This window comes from Myripristis murdjan, chromosome 15 (assembly GCF_902150065.1).
Source record: "Myripristis murdjan chromosome 15, fMyrMur1.1, whole genome shotgun sequence".
NCBI lineage: Eukaryota > Metazoa > Chordata > Actinopteri > Holocentriformes > Holocentridae > Myripristis > Myripristis murdjan.
Window position 1 is genome coordinate 31442947 of NC_043994.1, and position 20730 is coordinate 31463676.

General features: G+C 43.7%; 1 protein-coding gene across 1 annotated transcript in view; it reads left to right on the forward strand.

Moving 5' to 3' along the window:
• Positions 1-16809: 16809 nt before the first annotated feature.
• The window catches only part of LOC115373068 (acylphosphatase-2-like), a 10887-nt gene continuing 6966 nt past the window's right edge, over positions 16810-20730 (forward strand). Inside the window, exons 1-3 of the mRNA XM_030071306.1 lie at positions 16810-16900; positions 18163-18179; positions 20220-20329. Coding sequence (XP_029927166.1) covers positions 16831-16900; positions 18163-18179; positions 20220-20329 — 197 coding nt within the window. The 5' untranslated portion in view covers positions 16810-16830. The remainder of the gene's footprint in view (positions 16901-18162; positions 18180-20219; positions 20330-20730) is intronic.

Sequence of the window (20730 nt, forward strand, 5' to 3'; positions counted from 1 at the left end):
CAAAATGCCTTGTTGATGCCATAGGCTGATAGAAAGGCAACAGGAACTCAGATAACCTCTCGTCCAGCCGAGCTCTGCAGGAGAACATCTCTGCAGGCAGAACCTGAGGAACCTTGCAGCAGCAGGAGAACCCAGAGCAGGAAGCTGAGGCTGCAGGTCACACAACTCAGCACACCTGAACAGGAGGAGGCTGGAAACACGTCGCCCGGTCTGATGAGTCTGGATTTCTGCTGCGACGTTCGGACGGTCGGGTCAGACTTTGGCGTCGGCATCATGGCGGCCTGGATCCGTCCTGCCTCGGATCAGCGGCTCAGGAGCTGCTGCTGTGACGGAGTGGAGGAGGTTTTCGTGGAGTGGCAGATTGGCAGCTCTGATGGCAGAAGCGGCTCCAACCTGCTGGTAGCAAGGTGGACCTGACAGTGTGGCTGGTGAGCGAACACCTGAATCATGAAGGCTGAGCCAAAGGTCATACATCATACAGCTGAGTTTGGTCTCTTTAGGCTTCATCCGCCTCCACCAGCAGCCAAAAAATCTCCTTTTAACTGCAACAAAAGTGGGAACCTTCTCAATCTAGGATCAGGGGTAACTAACAGAGAAATCATTTTATTAAAAAAAAAAAGGTAGCACATCCCAAATTCTCAAGTCAAAGAGGGAAAATATTCACTTTTCACCTGCTGATTTGGCTCACATCACACCAGAAAGATGCTTCTGCGTGTCGACACAGAGCCTTCCTCAGAGCGTCCATGATTCTGAACCTGCCCTCAGTTTATTAAAGATATGGAGCAACAGAAATGAAGTTACAGTAGTCTGGGTTTACTGAAGATTAAAATGTAAGATTTAACTTGAATCTTTTTTGTTTCACAGTTTGCTGCAGCAGGATGAACAGATGGACCTTGGCTTGATGGCGCCGGTGCAGCACAGCCGGAGCGTGTCAAAAAAAAAAAAAAAAAGAGTGAAATTTCCCCACCGTGGGACTAATAAAGGAATATCTTATCTTATCTTATTTTTTCTTATCTCATGAGTCTGACTTCCTGTAGACGAGGACGCGGCAACCATCTGAGCATCAGTCCACACTTCCTTCTCATCTCCTTCTACCCATAATGCCTTGTGTTTCGGGCTGGTTTCCTGCAGCTGCTTGGATTCTCTCGTTAAACACATTTTGAGATTATTCGACGCCACCAATGTTCAGATGACAGATATATAGTGAAACGTAAAGATACTGTAGTATATTAGTATTGTGGCTCTGTGTAGCTACCAGAGCAGGATAATTTTATATAATGTAGAGTGATGAAACATAATCTAATACAGTGTTTACTCGTATTTTTATTCAGTCATTACATGAGAAAACATGATCATAACTAATAAAAGTTAAACTGCAGCGCATTGTGTGCAAAATATAGAACATAAGCCGTGATGAAAGTAAAATAGAGTTTGGTGAACTCATTTAGACAGCGTGCATGAATATGATGGTGACGACTATAATGTGAGATTATGAGCCTTAATGAATCTAATTTAGCAGAATGACAGACTTATTTATGTAGCCGAGCAGCTAACAGGCCATGTGAGAATATAATAGTGGTGTACAGTGGTCCCTTGTTTATCGCGGGAGTTACGTTCTAAAAATAACCCGCAATAGGCGAAATCCGCGAAGTAGTCAGCTTTATTTTTTACAATTATTCTAGATGTTTTAAGGCTGTAAAACCCCTCACTACACACTTTATACACTTTTCTCAGACAGGCATTAACATTTTCGTGTTTCTCTCTTGTTTAAACTCTCAAAGTTCAAACCTTCGTAGAAAAATAAGTCCAGTATTATAGAATGAACGCATTCTGTACTGTACAGGAGACACGGCACGGAGGAGATTGATTGACAATGGTCTACAGTCCCTTAGCCAATCAGGACGCAGAACACAATGCGCTGTAAAAAAAAAAAAAAAAATCCGCGAAACTGCGAGGCCGCGAAAGGTGAACCGCGTTATAGCGAGGGACAACTGTACTGAATATCTACATCTACATAGATATATAGATAGATATTCAATCAGTGATGTTTTTCATCAAAAAAGGTAAAGATAATTTCCAGTGAGATGAGTTGAATCCACTTGTTTCCGATGCAGTTTCAGGTTTTTGTCTGGGAACAAGTACAGAAAAACATCGTTTGAATTCTGAAGATGAAACTAGCCGACTTGTTAAGATGGACATTTTTTTATTTATTTATTTTTTTCATATTAATACCAGCTGTTTACTGTTGACCAGACGTCCCGAAAATGTTTGGAACAGTCCTGAATTACGAGCCGTTGTCCTGAATCCTGAATCCTGAATCCTGTCCTGATTGTCCTAGAAATTAGACTAAAACCGAGTTTTGATTAGGTATAATAAAACTTGTGAAACATTATTCTGGTGTCTGGTGGTATTTTTGTGTTTCTCTTTCCTGATGACAGACTGTTAACTTCATGCTCACGAACAAAAATAATACATTTTAGTGCTCCCCTGTCCCAGATTTCACCCACTCCCACCCGGTCACCCTGGACCGATCAGTCCACAGATGAACCATGGCTGCTGACTGACGGTGAGGCGTTCAAGGCCCAGACACACCAAAGAGCCAGTACCAGCAGAAACTGACTGTGTCCACGCCAAAAAGTTGCACTTGAACTCACCATGAAGACGACATCCGACGGCCAACTAGCACATGTATACCTTCTGCGCCTGAGTGAGAGGTACCAGCAGGGGGCGCTGGTCTGTATCCCTCATTAAAAAACAGAAACCAGAAGACCCAGTAGTGCAGACGTTCATCCTCCTAATCCAGAATATGCCAGAATATGTCACCGGCCTGGTCAGCTCAGATCTTCTGGTTGCAGAAGAAGAGAAGAAGAGGTGGAGATGAACGATCACTCCGTTTCTCCTCTCCTCCACTGATTTGTTGATTCCCTGCACACAGCAGAGGACTTCAGAGAGACGTTAAATATTCGCTTGTGCAGAATTTTTTAGGTTTTTCTTTTTCATTATTAAGCTCCTATTAGCACTTTTTCACCTATTCTTCTTTATGTATGGTGTTCTCACTGGGCCTCGAGGGCTGGAACGTCATTCTTTTCCTGGAGACAACATGTCACCCAGGTGTTTGTCACAGATTGTGGGATTTTGCAAACACCGGGGTTGTTGCAGTGTCACTATCAGCAAGACTGCAGCCAGATTCATTTAGAGAGAGTCTCATGAATATTATAGGGATATTATAGTGATATTATTAGGGCTGTAGTCAACCAAAGATAATCTTGGTCGTCTAAAGTCCTGAAATTTCGACCAAAAGTCGACTAATTGGGGGGGGGTGGGAATATATATATATATATATATGTGTATATATATGTGTATATATATATATATATATATATATATATACATATACAGTACAGACCAAAAGTTTGGACACACCTTCTCATTCAATGCGTTTTCTTATTTTCATGACTATTTACATTGTAGATTCTCACTGAAGGAATCAAAACTATGAATGAACGCATGTGGAGTTATGTACTTAACAAAAAAAGGTGAAATAACTGAAAACATGTTTTATATTCTAGTTTCTTCAAAATAGCCACCCTTTGCTCTGATTACTGCTTTGCACACTCTTGGCATTCTCTCCATGAGCTTCAAGAGGTAGTCACCTGAAATGGTTTTCACTTCACAGGTGTGCCTTATCAGGGTTAATTAGTGGAATTTCTTGCTTTATCAATGGGGTTGGGACCATCAGTTGTGTTGTGCAGAAGTCAGGTTACTACACAGCCGACAGCCCTATTGGACAACTGTTAAAATTCATATTATGGCAAGAACCAATCAGCTAACTAAAGAAAAACGAGTGGCCATCATTACTTAAAGAAATGAAGGTCAGTCAGTCCGGAAAATTGCAAAAACTTTAAATGTGTCCCCAAGTGGAGTCGCAAAAACCATCAAGCGCTACAACGAAACTGGCACACATGAGGACCGACCCAGGAAAGGAAGACCAAGAGTCACCTCTGCTTCTGAGGACAAGTTCATCCGAGTCACCAGCCTCAGAAATCACAAGTTAACAGCAGCTCAGATCAGAGACCAGATAAATGCCACACAGAGTTCTAGCAGCAGACCCATCTCTAGAACAACTGTTAAGAGGAGACTGCGCCAATCAGGCCTTCATGGTCAAATAGCTGCTAGGAAACCACTGCTAAGGAGAGGCAACAAGCAGAAGAGATTTGTTTGGGCCAAGAAACACAAGGAATGGACATTAGACCAGTGGAAATCTGTGCTTTGGTCTGATGAGTCCAAATTTGAGATCTTTGGTTCCACCCGCCGTGTCTTTGTGAGACGCAGAAAAGGTGAACGGATGGATTCCACATGCCTGGTTCCCACTGTGAAGCATGGAGGAGGAGGTGTGATGATGTGGGGGTGTTTTGCTGGTGACACTGTTGGGGATTTATTCAAATTGAAGGCACACTGAACCAGCATGGCTACCACAGCATCCTGGAGCGACATGCCATCCCATCCGGTTTGCGTTTAGTTGGATCATCATTTATTTTTTCAACAGGACAATGAGCCCAAACACACCTCCAGGCTGTGTAAGGGCTATTTGACCAAGAAGGAGAGTGATGGAGTGCTGCGGCAGATGACCTGGCCTCCACAGTCACCGGACCTGAACCCAATCCAGATGGTTTGGGGTGAGCTGGACCGCAGAGTGAAGGCAAAGGGGCCAACAAGTGCTAAACACCTCTGGGAACTCCTTCAAGACTGTTGGAAAACCATTTCAGGTGACTACCTCTTGAAGCTCATGGAGAGAATGCCAAGAGTGTGCAAAGCAGTAATCAGAGCAAAGGGTGGCTATTTTGAAGAAACTAGAATATAAAACATGTTTTGAGTTATTTCACCTTTTTTTGTTAAGTACATAACTCCACATGTGTTCATTCATAGTTTTGATTCCTTCACTTAGAATCTACAATGTAAATAGTCATGAAAATAAAGAAAACGCATTGAATGAGAAGGTGTGTCCAAACTTTTGGCCTGTACTGTATATATATATATATATATATATATATATATATATATATATATAAAAGCTACTATTTTTAGATAACTGGGCAGTAGCCTACCTGGTAGCCTTGTCTGCCTAAATGAATTATAAATAAACATAAACAACTAGTATTAGCAGTATATTAAATTGTTTTTGACCTAATTATTTTGCACTGAGTGACACACTGCAGTCGGTCGGCTCTGACACGCTGCATCACGTGCACCTATGAAATATCACAGCCTATGATTTCTGAAAATAGGACTATGTGAAGGGGCGGCGTGGTGGTGTAGTGGTTAGCACTGGCACCTCACAGTAAGAAGGTCCTGGGTTTGATTCAGTCCATTGGACAATGGATGGATGGTACTATGTCAAGCTGCCGTTGTCGCGGGTGTGTGCGCCTGCAGTTATAAAACGATTATTAGACTAAAACTTATAAATATGCCAATTCTGATATGTTTATACTCCAAACTGATGGAGCAAACTAAAGCAGACATGTTAGCTTACCGTTTTAGGTGATATGTCATGTTGGTCGTTGAGCTGTGATACGCAAACTGTTGTTTGCAAAGTTTGCATTCGACTTTTTTTCCATGTATTTTGGTAAAATGCTGCCACACTGACGACGTCTTTGACCTGGTAGAGGACTAAATGTTCATTAAACGTTCTTAATTAAGCAAATATTCAGAAAACCAGGCCTCATTTTGTCTTCAGTTCAGAACATACGGGCCTACCTGTCTGTCTCCAGTGGGCTGGGCTAATCCAAAACTGTGAGAACAAGGGGGGTGTTCTGCAGACAGACTGTTACCTGGGAAACAGGCTGTTCTGAAAACACCCCCATCAGCACTTAGTGCTTTACTCCTGATCAAATTAACATGGCAAATAATCGACCAATCAGATTTTGGTCGACCAAGAACGTATCGACCAATAAATCGACCAGTCGAGTAGCAGACTACAGCCCTAGATATTATAGGGATATTACAGGGATATTATAGGGATATTGTAGGGATATTTTAGTGATAGTCTCCATGTCGCTCTGATGCTCCTCCCTCTCTCTGGATTTGACGTCGTCGTCGTGTTTCGTGATGCGAGCGACGAGACAGACGGTTTGAAATCCGGTTCGAGCGTCCGGACCGAAGAAATCTGAGCAGAATCTCGTTTCAAACCTCGTCCACATGTGGTTTGGACACGAGTCGTGAAAACGGTTTGGTTTTTGCGGTCCAGACTTTGTGAACTCAGTCTGGATCTGATCTGGATGTGACAGGAAGCAGATTGAGGCCGGCGGTGTGAACGAGGCGAGGGCGTCCAACATGGCTGCCAGACGCCGATCAGCTGACAGACCTTTATTTAAAAACCAAGACGTGACAGAGGACGGAGACGCAGGACGACCATGATGACGAACTCAACGACCGTAATGTACCTAATACACACACACACACACACACACACACACACACATGCACACACACACACACATGCACACACGATTCTGCAGCTGAAGACACACACACACACACACACACACACACACACTGCTGCCCCGTCACATCCCATCACACACTGCACACGCCTATTGTTTCACTTTCACTGTGTGTGTGTGTGTTAATTCATGAAAGCATGGTGTCTGCGTCTGCGTGTGTGTGTGTGTGTGTGTGTGTGTGTGTGTGTGTGTGTTCAAGTGTCATGTTCGTGGTAATGTATAGTACGCAATGTGCTGTAGGTGTGTGTGTTTTTGAGTGTGTGTGAGTGTGTGTGTGTGTGTTGGATGACATTACTAAAAAGAGTGGACGTGTTACACAGTAGCGTAGCCTTTAAGCCCTCCAGCATATCACACACACACATACACACACACACACACACACACACACACACACACACTGCCTCTCAACTTGGCTCTGTGCCCATATGCATGACAAGACCTCTGGGACCGCCTGAACGCACACACATGCAAACACACACACACACACACACACACACACACGTCAGGGAAAGATGTTGGGCGCTATTAGGCGCCAGGCTGCCGACTTGGAGGGGGTGGGTGGGGGGTGGTTGTGTGTGTGTGTGTGTGTGTGTGTGTGTGTGTGTGTGTGTGTGTGTGTGGCTGCGGCAGAAAGAACACTGCGACCTAAAAACCCAGCTCACTGAGAGTCCTGCACGCTGAACAGAAGGCTCATCCATGTGTAAACACACACACACACACACACACACACACACACACACACACACATACAAGCATGCACACACAGACTCAAGCGCAGTCATACTTATCAACGCAGACACTCACACACACACACACACACACACACACACACACACACACACACACACACACACACACATATACACACTTTTCTGCGTAGACACGCGCACAAATGCAGACACACACACACATACAGATGTTTGTACACATAAATCGACGCACTTGCACAAATGAATAGACATGTATACACATGCACACACACACACACACACACACACACACACACACACACACGTCTAACAGGGGGAATTAGCTTATATCACCATGCTCCAATAAGAAGCTAATTTAACACGGTAGCTGATGTACATTTCTTGTGTGTGTGTGTGTATGTGTGTGTTTGTGTGTGTGTGTGTGTGTGTGTGTGTGTGTGTGTGTGTATGTGTGTGTTTGTATGTGTGTGTGTGTGTGTGTGTGTGTGTGTGTGTTTATGTGTGCAATAGGTTCAGGGCAATTGTATGTGTTTGTGCTTGGCTGCATGTACAGTATTAATGTGTGACCGTGTGTGTTTATGTTTATATGTGTGTGTGGGGCAGTGCGGGGGAGGTGTGTGTGTGTGTGTGTGTGTGCGTGTGTGTGTGTGTGTGTGTCTGTGTGTTGTGGTTCTGGAGAGTAAATATTTCTACAGCACCAATCATCTTGGCTTCATGTCAGCGTCCCCAGCTGTCAGCAGCACCGGCCGCCGGCACCGCCCGCCTCCGTGTGTGTGTGTGTGTGTGTGTGTGTGTGTGTGTGTGTGTGAGAGAGAGAGAGAGAGAGAGAGAGAGACAGAGAGAGAGATGGAGCGAGGTAGACAAAGACAGAGAGAGAGAATGTTAGTGTATTTATGTGTACAAGTGTGTATTTATGTATTTATGTGAGTGTGTTTGTTTTTGCGTGTGTGTGTGTGAGAGAGAGAGAGAGAGGGCGGGCGAGCGAGCTTGTGTTTCTCTGTGCGTGTTTGAATGATGGGGTTCTGTTTTATGGGGAGTCGTTTAAAAAGAGATTTGATTTCCTGCCTTTTCAGACGGAGCAGCTCAGAGAAACTAAAGAAAACAAAGAAAAGGTCAAACAAACAAACAAACAAACAAACAAACCAAAGAAATGACCTGAAATAAAGCAACAACAACAAAAAATGTCCTGAACATATAAAACTGAATTAGCCAAAAAAGAGATTTTTTCCATGTAACATAATTTTTCATATGTAATTGCAAAAATTATTAATACAGTATCCGGTACACATTTTTTCCCTTTTTTGATTTTTTGATTTTTTTTTTTTAATTTCAGGGCTTTTTGTTTGTTTGTTTTTCTGTCTTTTTTCTTTTCTTTCTTTTGCATTTTCAATTTTTTTTTTTTTCTTTGCAAATTTTTGGTTCATTTCTCAGTTGCTCATCTGCACACATGAATGTAAATGCTATTATAATATGTATGTCTGCATATGTACATGTGATTTATGTGTGAGAGTGTGTGTGTGTGTGAGAGAGAGAGAGAGAGAGAGAGAGAGACTGTATATTTAATGCATTTTTGTGTGTTTATGTCCGTGTTAGCAAAACAAGTGTGTGTGTGTGTGTGTGTGTGTGTGTGTGTGTGTGTGTGTATGTGTGTGTGTGTGTGTGTGTGTGTGTGTGTTCCCTACATGTCCGTCTCTATACCATTAGATTGTGTCTCAGTGTTTTTCATGTCTCAGCTGTTCCTTTGATTTCATCCCTGTGATGATGTCCAGCCTCCTATAGGCACTCTGTGTGTGTGTGTGTGTGTGTGTGTGTGTGTGTGTGTGTGTGTGTGTGTCCTGCACATTTGTCTCAGTTAGTATCTGCAGCCTTCAGAATTGGAAGTGATTTTTCGATGCAGCAAAGACTCGAAGCTGCAAAGAAACCACCAGAAACACTGAACGTGTCTAACCCAGCTGTTCCTGTGCTTCATCATCATCATCATCATCATCATCATCACCATCATCATCATCATCATCAGTTTGACAAAATCCTGTTTCATTTTTAGCACCAGCAGAGTCACAGTCGTGTCTCAGTGAGCGAGGCCTGTCCTCCAGCCGGACGCTGCAGACCGATCGCCGCAAGGTCCCGCCCTCTGACCCGCCCATCACACGCCCTCTGACCCGCCCATCACACACCCTCTGACCCGCCCTCTGACCCGCCCATCACACACCCTCTGACCCGCCCATCACACGCCCCCCCTGACCCGCCCATCACACACCCTCTGACCCGCCCATCACACGCCCCCTGACCCGCCCATCACACGCCCTCTGACCCGCCCATCACACACCCTCTGACGCCCTCTGACCCGCCCATCACACACCCTCTGACGCCCTCTGACCCGCCCATCACACACCCTCTGACGCCCTCTGACCCGCCCATCACACACCCTCTGACCCGCCCATCACACGCCCTCTGACCCGCCCATCACACACCCTCTGACCCGCCCTCTGACCCGCCCATCACACACCCTCTGACCCGCCCATCACACGCCCCCTCGGTGTGCAGGCAGCCCGTGGGAAGCAGGAGGTGAGGGGTTAAAGTCTGCAGACCAGCTAACTCCTGCAGAGCTACGGACCACGAGGTTTAATTTCTTTTTGGACGCCGGTTTGTGTGCTGGACATCGTCCTCTGTCCAGACGGCGAGCAGAGCCCTGATGTCCTCGTCTGACCAGGACGGCCGCTTGTCCTCCATTTTTCTCTTCTCCATAATTCCATTTATCCCCTGATTGATATTGGATCGTTATTGATTCTGAGCTTTCAGCCTGAACAGTGTGAACACGTCGGGGGGCAGAGGAGCACGTTTGAATCCTCTGCTGCCGCAAAACAAACCAAAAAACTGCTGTCACTGAATCTGACTCGATGATGATGATGATGATGATGATGATGATGATGATGATGATAACGATGACGATGAGGGCGATGATGATGATGACGATGATGAGGATGACGATAATCATTACGATGATGATAACGATGATAACGAGGATGATGAGGATGATGATAACGATAATGATGATGACGGTGATGATCACGATGATGATGATGCTGATGATGATGATGATGAGCAGGAGGATGATGATGACAATGATGATGAGGACGATGATGATGCTGATGATGATGATGATGATTATGATGTTGATGACGATGATGATGGTGATGATGATGAGGATGACAGTGATGATGATGAGGATGACGATGAGGATGATGATGATGATGATGATGATGAAGAGGATGACGAAAATGATAACGATGATGATAACGATGAAGAGGATGATGAGGATGATGATGATAATGATGAGGATAAGGATGATGACGATGATGATGAGGATGACAATGATGACGATGACGATGATGATGATGATGATGATGATGATGAGGATGATGATGATGATGAAGAGGATGATGAGGATGATGATGATGATTTTTACGATGATGATGATGGTGAAGACAATGATGATGATGATGATGATGATGATGATGATGATGAGAATAATGATGAGGATGACGATGATGATTACGATGATGGGGATGATGATGCTGAGGATGATGAGGATGATGATGCTAATGATGATGAGGATGATGATGATGATGATGACGATGATGATGCTGATGACGATGATGACGATGATTATGATGATGATGACAATGATGATGCTGATGATGATGATGATGATGATGATGATTACGATGATGAGGATGATGATGCTGATGATAATGAGGATGATGATGATGATGATGATTATGATGATGACGATGATGAGGAGGAGGATGATTATGATGATGAGGATGATGATGATGATGACGATGATGATGATGACGATGATGATTATGATGAGGATGAGGATGATTATGATGATGAGGATGATGATGATGATGACGATGATGATTATGATGAGGATGATGATGATGACGATGATGATAATGATAATGATGATGACGATAATGAGGAAGATGACGCTGACGATGATGATGATGATGATGATGACGATGATGATAATGATAATGATGATGACGATAATGAGGAAGATGAGGTGGATGATGATGACGATGATGATAATGATGATGATGACGATAATGAGGAAGATGAGGTTGACGATGAGGATGAGGATGATGATGATGATGACGATAATGATGATGCTGATGATGATGATGATGAGCAGGAGGATGATGATGATGATGATGATGATGACGATAATGATGATGCTGATGATGATGATGATGATGATGAGCAGGAGGATGATGATGACGATGATGATCACGATGATGATGATGCTGATGATGATGATGATGATGATGAGCAGGAGGATGATGATAACGATGATGATGCTGATGATGATGAAGATTATGATGTTGATGACGATGATGATGATGGTGATGATGATGAGGATGACAGTGATGATGATGAGAATGACGATGAGGATGATGATGATGATGATGATGATGATGATGAAGAGGATGACGATAATGATAACGATGATGATAACGATGAAGAAGATGATGAGGATGATGATGATAATGATGAGGATAAGGATGATGACGATGAAGATGAGGATGATTATGATGATGAGGATGATGATGAGGAGGAGGATGATTTTTACGATGATGATGATGATGATGATGATGATGATAATTATGATGAGGATGAAGATGATGATTACGATGATGAGGATGATGAGGATGATGATGATGATGATGATGATGATGATAATTATGATGAGGATGAAGATGATGATTATGATGGTGAGGATGATGAGGATGATGATGATGAGGATGATGAGGATGATGATGATGCTGATAATGATGCTGATGATGATGATGATTACGATGATGAGGATGATGAGGATGATGATGATGATATTGAGGATGATGATGACGAGGAGGAGGATGATGATGATGACGATGATGATGCTGATGATGATGATGATTACGATGATGAGGATGATGATGCTGATGATGATGAGGATGATGATGATTACGATGATGAGGAGGAGGATGATGATGATGATGATGACGATGATGATTATGATGAGGATGATGATGATGATGATGATGATGACGATGATTATAATGATAATGATAATGATGATGACGATAATGAGGAAGATGACGTTGACGATGATGATGATGATTTATGATGATGATGATGATTTATGATGATGATGCTGATGATGATGCTGATGATGATGATGATGATGATGATGATGATGATGATGATGATTTATGATGATGATGCTGATGATGATGATGATGATGATGATGATGATGATGCGGGGACAGCTGCTGCGTTGCCAGTCGGGGGGATTTCCACTCAGTCGCTGCGTCAAACACACTGATATGAGCACAGCAGCCTCACAGGACCAGGCCTCTGCATGCACACCTTAAAAAAAAAAAACAGCAGGCGAGAGCGTCTCTGAGCGCCTCTGAGCGCCTCGGAGCGTCTCGGAGCATCTCGGAGCGTCTCGGAGCATCTCGGAGCGTCTCGGAGCATCTCGGAGCTCGTGAGCCTCGCTTCACATCGGAACACAAGCACGAGCCACAGAAACTCAGGAAACAATAAAACACAGAAACACATGAAGTGAACATCAGGACCTCAGATCAGTGTCTGGGACGTGGACAAACTACATTTTGGGCCTCTGTTTAGTGTGTGATTGGGTTTTTTTTGCCACATACGGGACAAAAGGGAGCATCCATCTGGTCTCACCTCTCTGTTACACACACACACACACACACTCACACACACACACACAGGTATGTACATGTATCCCGTAGACTTGCTAAGCTAACAGGAAACACTACACAGAGGAGCCAACGTTTTATTTGAACAAGAAACCATTACAGGCCCATCTACCCAACCTTAGCAAACTGTGTGTGTGTGTGTGTGTGTGTGTGTGTGTGTGTGTGTGTGTGTGTGTGTAGTCTGGTCTGGTCTCTGGTTAGAGTGTTGACGCCCGAGGCAGCGACCAGTCAGAACGGCCAGTTTAACTTCTGGAGCTGATTCAGCTGGCAGCACGCACGCACACACACACACACACACACACACACACACACACACACAGGCACTTGCATTTTTACCAAAACAAACACAAATAAAATACACACCACACAAGTCATGTGCACAGAATCTTTCTCTGTCTTTTTCTCTGCATGCATGAACACACATACACACACACACACACACAAAGAGTCTACCACATCTTAAGGCAAAAGCCAAAAAGCTCCAATTTAGCCCAGAGAGCCTGAGGAGAGAGAGAGAGGCGCCTTCAGACAGCACACCTGCTGTGTGTGTGTGTGTGTGTGTGTGTGTGTGTGTGTGCGCATGTCATCTGTGTTTGTCTGCCTTTTCAAGCAAGCTTGTGTGTCTGCATGCATGACTGTGTGTGTGTGTGTGTGTGTGTGTGTGTGTGTGTGTGTTTTTGTGTGTGTGTGTGTGTGTGTGAGTGTGTGTGTGTGTGTGTGTGTGTGTGTGTGACTCCAGGTTATGCAGAAGTCAAGGTTAAAGCCTTCAGCACAGAGCAGGAACAAACCATGACTCAGCTTCATTAGAGCATGACTCAGCGGCGGCGGCGCAGCGTCACATCTCGGTGCCGGAGTCTGGAGCCTCAAACACACAATCTGCACCAAATTATATTCTCTTAATATCAAATTATATTCCATTACATTAAATCTGAATTAAATTCAAAGTAAATGAAATGAAAACGCTCTGAATCCATTCAGTCACTTCAGCAAATAAACACTCAGTTAAAATTAAAATCTGTTTAAAATGTTTAATTGCACCATATCAGTTGGTTTGTTTGTCTGAAAACAATTTGGATTATTGGATTATTCCCTTTACATTTCACATGTAAATTCAGATTAACAGGTTTCAGATTATGAGGGGAAAACATGACTCGTCACTTTTTGTAAATGTAAGGAATTACGTGAACACACCAAAGTTCAGTTTAGTTTCTACTGTACAGACAGCTTTACCCCAAAACACACACACACACACACACACACACGCACACACACACACACACACACACACACACACATACACACACACACACAGACTGGATTACAGCCGCCTCAGTCCCACTGTTTGTTTTGACACTCACACAGATTAGAACACTGTTACATTACTGAGTGGTTAAATGTTGTGTGTGTGTGTGTGTGTGTGTGTGTCTGTGTGTGTGTGTGTGTGTGTGTGTGTGTGTGTGTGCAGATTACAGTGTGTTCTGTGGTATTAAAGAGCTTAAAGGGGACATGATGGACTGATCGCTGAGTATTTTCCTAGACTGTCTGCACACACACACACACACACACACACACACACACACACACACACACACAGATGCAAATAGACATGCCTTTAATTGTATGACACATGTGGTCTCTTCTCACACACACACAAACTGCAGATGCACACACACATTTTCACACACATGAGCAATCTCTCTCTTCTCATTCACACACACACACACACACACACACACACACACTCACACACACATCTCTAATCTCTCAGCTTAAAAATTTTCAGTGGGCCAAATGATGCAAAAATAAACAAGCACAGTCAGTTGTGTGTGTGTGTGTGTGTGTGTGTGTGTGTGTGTGCTTGTGTGTGTGTGTGTGTGTGTGTGTGTGTGTGTGTGTGTTTGCATTTTGCATTGTACATAGGTATTTGTGCAGTTTTACTATGTGTACACCCTAAGGTCCAGACACACACATACACACACACATATGCATGCAAACACAGACACACAGACACACACACACACACGCACGCACGCACGCACGCACGCACGCACGCACACACACACACACACACACACACACACACACACACACACACACACACACACACCTGTTCCTTTGATAGCCCTTTGTTACAAGCTGCAAATTATTATTAACAACACACACAACATGTATGAGAATATAGATTCATGCTGTGGTCGTGTGTGTGTGTGTGTGTGTGTGTGTGTGTGTAAACTCCTCTGTGCGGCTGTGGTCTCTCAGCAGTGAGGTCACACTGACACCTAGTGGCCAGACGCAGTTTCCTTTTCTCTCTCTGTCACAATGAAATGAAAATTAACTCCTTTTTGACATTTTAGCCAGATCTCTGTGTCAACATACAAAACAATAAATACCTAAAAATACCATGCAGTTATTTTATTTTGTATTTACATTTTCACAGTCCCATCGGTTTTAATCCCTGAAAGGCAGCTTGTTTCCAGTCCTCAGTTCATCTTGTTAGACTTTTTGAACGCTCCCGCCTCTTTTTAATGTCCCGCCCAACTTCCTGTTTCACCAGGAAATACATCACATTAAGGCCACAGGATAATTTGTGATTTTTCAGATGCTCTCTCACTCTGAAATGAATCAGAATCAGACTGTTGACTCGTTAAAAGCTGCAGACAACCTGACAGTTTTAAACTAAATAAGACAAAACTGAAGGATGTTGAAAGATAAAGACAGTGAGAGAGAAAAAGACAATAGAAAAATAATAGAATAACAAAATAAAATAAGAATAAATAAATTAATTCATTTATTATTAGCCACAATTATGAGAATAAAAGAAATAATATGTAAAATAAAATAAAATAAATAAAAATAGTAAAACTCTGTGAAATATTTATTTCACTGTTTATTTGGCCTCTGCAACCAGGACAGTGTCTATTTGATCATTATTTTCTTTCCTTCATGTGTTTATGTGTTCAGTATTTGTCTGTTTGGCTCAAAATGCTGGACTTCATTCTTTTTTCTTTGTTTTATTTTATTTTATGTTGTGTTAGGTGTCCCTGGTGTTATTTAGCTCATTCTGTTGTTACATCAGTGGTTATGTAAGTGACTTGGCGGCGGGTCCAGGCAGAGCCTCTCTGACTTGGACTGGACGGATGGAGAGCGCTCTGCTGCATTCAAGGCCGCCGGGAACTGTGGGAAACCTCGTCATCCTGGACAGGAAGAGTCCTTCTGGACAGTCCTCCCCTCAGGTTGGAGACTGGCGGCGTCTCCAAGAGCGTTTCCTCTGGATTGTTGATTTAACTGTGAAATAATTTACACCTGTACCACCTTATAATAATCCAACAGTGCACTATAACTGTGTATATATTGTCTATGTAGGAGTACTTTCACATATGCTCAATTTACTATTTTTCTGTTTTTATTAATGTGATATTTTGTCAGATTAATGCACTTATTTATACTTAATGCACATAATGCACGCACTTTTTACACAACTACAATTAATGCACAAGTTGTATTAATGCACATGTTTATACAGAATGCACATACTTATTTCTTTTACAAATTTCGAAGGCACATATTTTTATATTTATTATTTCTTTTTCAGTTTCTTATAATTTAATTTTTGCTTTGAGAACGAGAGCAGCTGCCCCAGTTTCCTCTCAGGGAGCAACGAACAGTTTCTGATTCTGATTCTGATTTTTAAACAGACTTTTACGAAAAGTAGGGCATTCCCAAGCAGCACGTTTCCTACTTTCCCAGCTGCCTTGAACGCAGCGTGCCTCCTCTCCTCAGTGCAGCTGGCTCCGGCCTCCTCTCCTCATTAAAGGGACAGTTTGTGTGTTTTCTGTCGCGGCCACGATGAGCGACGGTGACGCAGCAACATCCAAACTGGTATCGGTGGATTTTGAGATCTTCGGTTATGTTCAGGGTCTGTAGGTTTGTCTCTACGTGTGTGTGTGTGTGTGTGTGTGTGTGTTGCTGCTGCAGCGTCTCAGTAAACTGATCTGATCTGCTGCTGCTTAATTTAGGAAACACACAGAGCCGTGCATGCAGCTGCTGCTTTCTGTGACTCGTCTTGCTGTGCAGCGGCTCGGCTCTGCAGGGAGGCCACAGGGCCACTGGTCCTCCTGGTCCTGGTGGTCCTGCTGGTCCTGGTGGTCCTGGTGGGGAGGCTGAGCCGCTGCAGCGCCAATAACACACAACACACAGAGCAGAGAGAAGAACAGAAACATGTGCAAGTGACAGTTTCAACAACTTGTGCATGTTGAAAGAGCAATGCATGAAAAATATTGGATCAGCGTTAAGAAAATGTGCAAAATAACTGCAGGAGAGATGAGTTCAGAAAATGCATCAGAGGAAATTATACAAAAAACTGAAATATGTAGTATGGAATAGCTGTAAACACTCAACAAAAGTCTCTAAATGTGTAAAAGTTGCATCTCTATGGAATGAAGTGCGTACTGAATAGATTATAATGAGGCAGGATCTAAAGAAAAACCTATCATGCAAAATGTGCATCATGCTGACGTTAGCGGATCAGAAAGTTGAACATGTGAACAGGAAGTGACATGCAGACATTTTGTCTTCCAAAACTTCACCCTCAGTCTCAGCGAGTCGACAGTTCTGTATCTTCAGTCTTCAATATTCCCTGTTTTTTGGATTTTTGTCCATGTTTTATTTTCTGTATTTGATTCTTTGCTGCTGCAGAGACACAATTTCCCCTCAAGGAAAACTGAGAGTTGAAGTTTGTCTTGATGCTCTCAGGGTTTCAGAGGCTTTTCCTCCCTGACAGGAAGAAGGAAACTCAAAGCCCTGAATGCATTTTGGCTTAAAAATGATCAGATATGAAGATGCATTTTGTGAAACTGCAGAGGGTGTGGACCGTTTGGACTCAACTGGGAAAAAATATGGAAAAATACTGAAAATGATGGGCCTGTTCTCACTTGCATGAAGCCTTGGCAGTTTTGCATGGAGCACTTTTAAAGATATTGAATATCTCACACTGAACATATTGTTATGGCTCCGGCTGTGTTTCCTGCTTTAAAGTGAGACTAATGGTTTCATACATCAGTCCTTTGTTTTTGAGCTGCTCAGTATCATCATTTAGTCTTTCAGGATGTTTATCTGTGCAAAAACATGAAGTGTTCAGAAGTTACATGTTTAAATTTGTTCTCTGTGTTTCTTCCACAGGAGTGTGTTTCAGAATGGTGAGTTTCTGTCTGTCGTCTGTCACTTTCTGATCATGTTCTCGCTCATTTTGCTTCCCTGCCGCTCAGTCCGGTTCACACAGGGACGCAGAACGGTGCAGCAACGCGTCTGGGCTCTGTCTGCTGGAGAAGCAGGAAGTGGCAATTCGGTGTCTGTTTCCTCCGGCCAATCACAGACGAGGACACATCACGTCTGGATTATTTCCAGTTTGGTATCAGAAAATCTTTCAGGATCTGAAACATTCCCTGCGTTCCAAATCACATACTTAGACTTCTTACTTTTAATATGTACTGCAGCTGCCCTACAAAGTATGCAGTGTAGTATGCAGTATGCATACTATTGGGACACACTACATGCGTCCTCCCTGACCTCCGACCCTCTCGCTCACTTCCTCCGCCGTCCGTAGCGCCACATTTGAATGTTGTTGTCAAAATGGCGCTGTCCTCTGTCTGATTTCTGATCTTCTGTCTTCCTGTCGCTGCTGCTGTACCTGAGCCAGGTGAGGGCCGTGTATGTGTGTGTCTTGTTGTCGTCCGTATGTGGGTGTGGCCTTTACACACAGCTCAGTCAGTGCGACGTAATGTCCGCTGTGCAAAGGATTGTGGGTCAGAATGGCCAGAGCAGCGTGCTGACATGCAGACTGCCAAATCTGACCGGATGTAGCAGAACATCCTGGTACTCTTGGCATACTGCATCTGACATACTATGTACTGGGACATACTCAATCTTTTTTTCCCTACTAAATAGTATGGTAGTATGAATATTGGAACGCAGGGATTGTTGGGTTTTGGCGTCAATCAGAGAGCCACGCCTTCTTCCTAGAGCCGCCATTTTGCTCTGACATTCAACAACGGTACAGGAGCAGCACATAGACCAAGACCAAGTGTGTGCTCAAGATAGCAATTTTAGGGATAGCGCATAAAACACGCCCACGGACACACCTCCTGGCGCAAATAACACAGTCGGCATAACGGATAGCGGGTAGTGTGGGCGCAAGAAACCGTTTAGGGATAGCGGAAGCTGCTAAATGCAGCGGGTGGCACAAGATCGGGCCCGACGTCTCTCAGCTAACAGTGCGGAAATCTCTTCTAAATATCTCAAAATAACCCAGAGAGGAAAAGCACTCACATGTTGTACATCAAACTGTTTGGAGTTTTCTGCTGAGTCAAATGAAGTCCGAGTCGAAGCGACGTGGCTTCTACTTTTTACGTCACGACGGTCAGAAGGCGGCTTCACGATGTCCGACACAGGCTCCTACAGCAGCTCCAGCTTTGGACGCCTCCTCCTGTCTTTCTGTGTGTTTGTTCCCACAGCTTCAGTCCAACACACACACATCCCATCTCAAAAGGTCCATCGTCTTCTGCTGAATGTGACGGCGTGAGGGTCGAGGCAGCGTGACCTCTGCGTATTACGCTGCGACCTCTGGAAGCTGGTGACATCACAGTCAGCCACAGAAACGTCTCGCTCCACAAACGTGTTAAAGCTCCTGCAGTTTTAAAGAAACACACACATGTTAGACGTGTTTCCGGCACACGTCTTGGAAGTCATCGGTGTGATGTCAAACTGAAGCACCTGCCATCAGCACAGCCTCCGGCAGCGTCAACACAACAAAGTCCATAAACACAGAACGGGCTCCAATGTGGCACCAACAAACGAACAAGTGACATCAGAGAAACACTTGAACAAACACATGACGGAAAACAAACACACACAAACCTTCATGAACTGACCGGCTGGTATTTCTACACCCAAATGACAAGATGAAAGCCCGTCTCTGAGGGTTGTCTGAAGGAATTGTGGGAAACGTAGGAAATGAGAGGCTGTATTATAAGTAGACGAGCTGAGGAGGATCGAGGCTGAATTTTCCTCAGATCCTCAGATAATAACAGTTTCTGCTGAATCCAGGAAATGGAAAGAAAGAAGTAGAGTGACATGAATTTACAGCAGCTCAGGTCTCTACTGAATACTTTACTAAGACCTGTGTCCCTCTCTGTCTCTCTGTCTCTCTCTCTCTCTCTCTCTCTCTCTCTCTCTCTCAGTACACAGAGAGGGAGGGTCTGCGTCTGGGTCTGGTCGGCTGGGTGAAGAACACCTACAGCGGCTCGGTGGTGGGTCAGGTCCAGGGTCCGGCTGAGCAGGTGAAGGAGATGTGAGTACACGCCTCCCCTCACCTGGCTGCTGAGGCCAATGTCACCTGGAGAAAAAAAAAAAAAAAAACAGAGTCTGTCTCCTTCAAAATGACTGACAGGGTGCTCTTACCGCTCTGATAGTGTTAATAATTGAATTGAGTGTGAATTAGTCAACAGTTGCGTCTATTAAAAGCTGCACAGGCAGAGTCAGATGCCTTTAACTGGAGTCTCCAATAATCTCTAAAAAGCACAAGTGAATTGACTGACTGATTATACAGTGATGGAAAAAAGTTTTCAGACACCCCATGCATTTGTGAAATATTGCATTAAGAATCACTCTTAGGTCTGTGCAATTCCTTTTAGTACAGTCACAGCCAAAATACTAAACAAATCCTGAAAAAGCCATTAAAAACTTCAAATT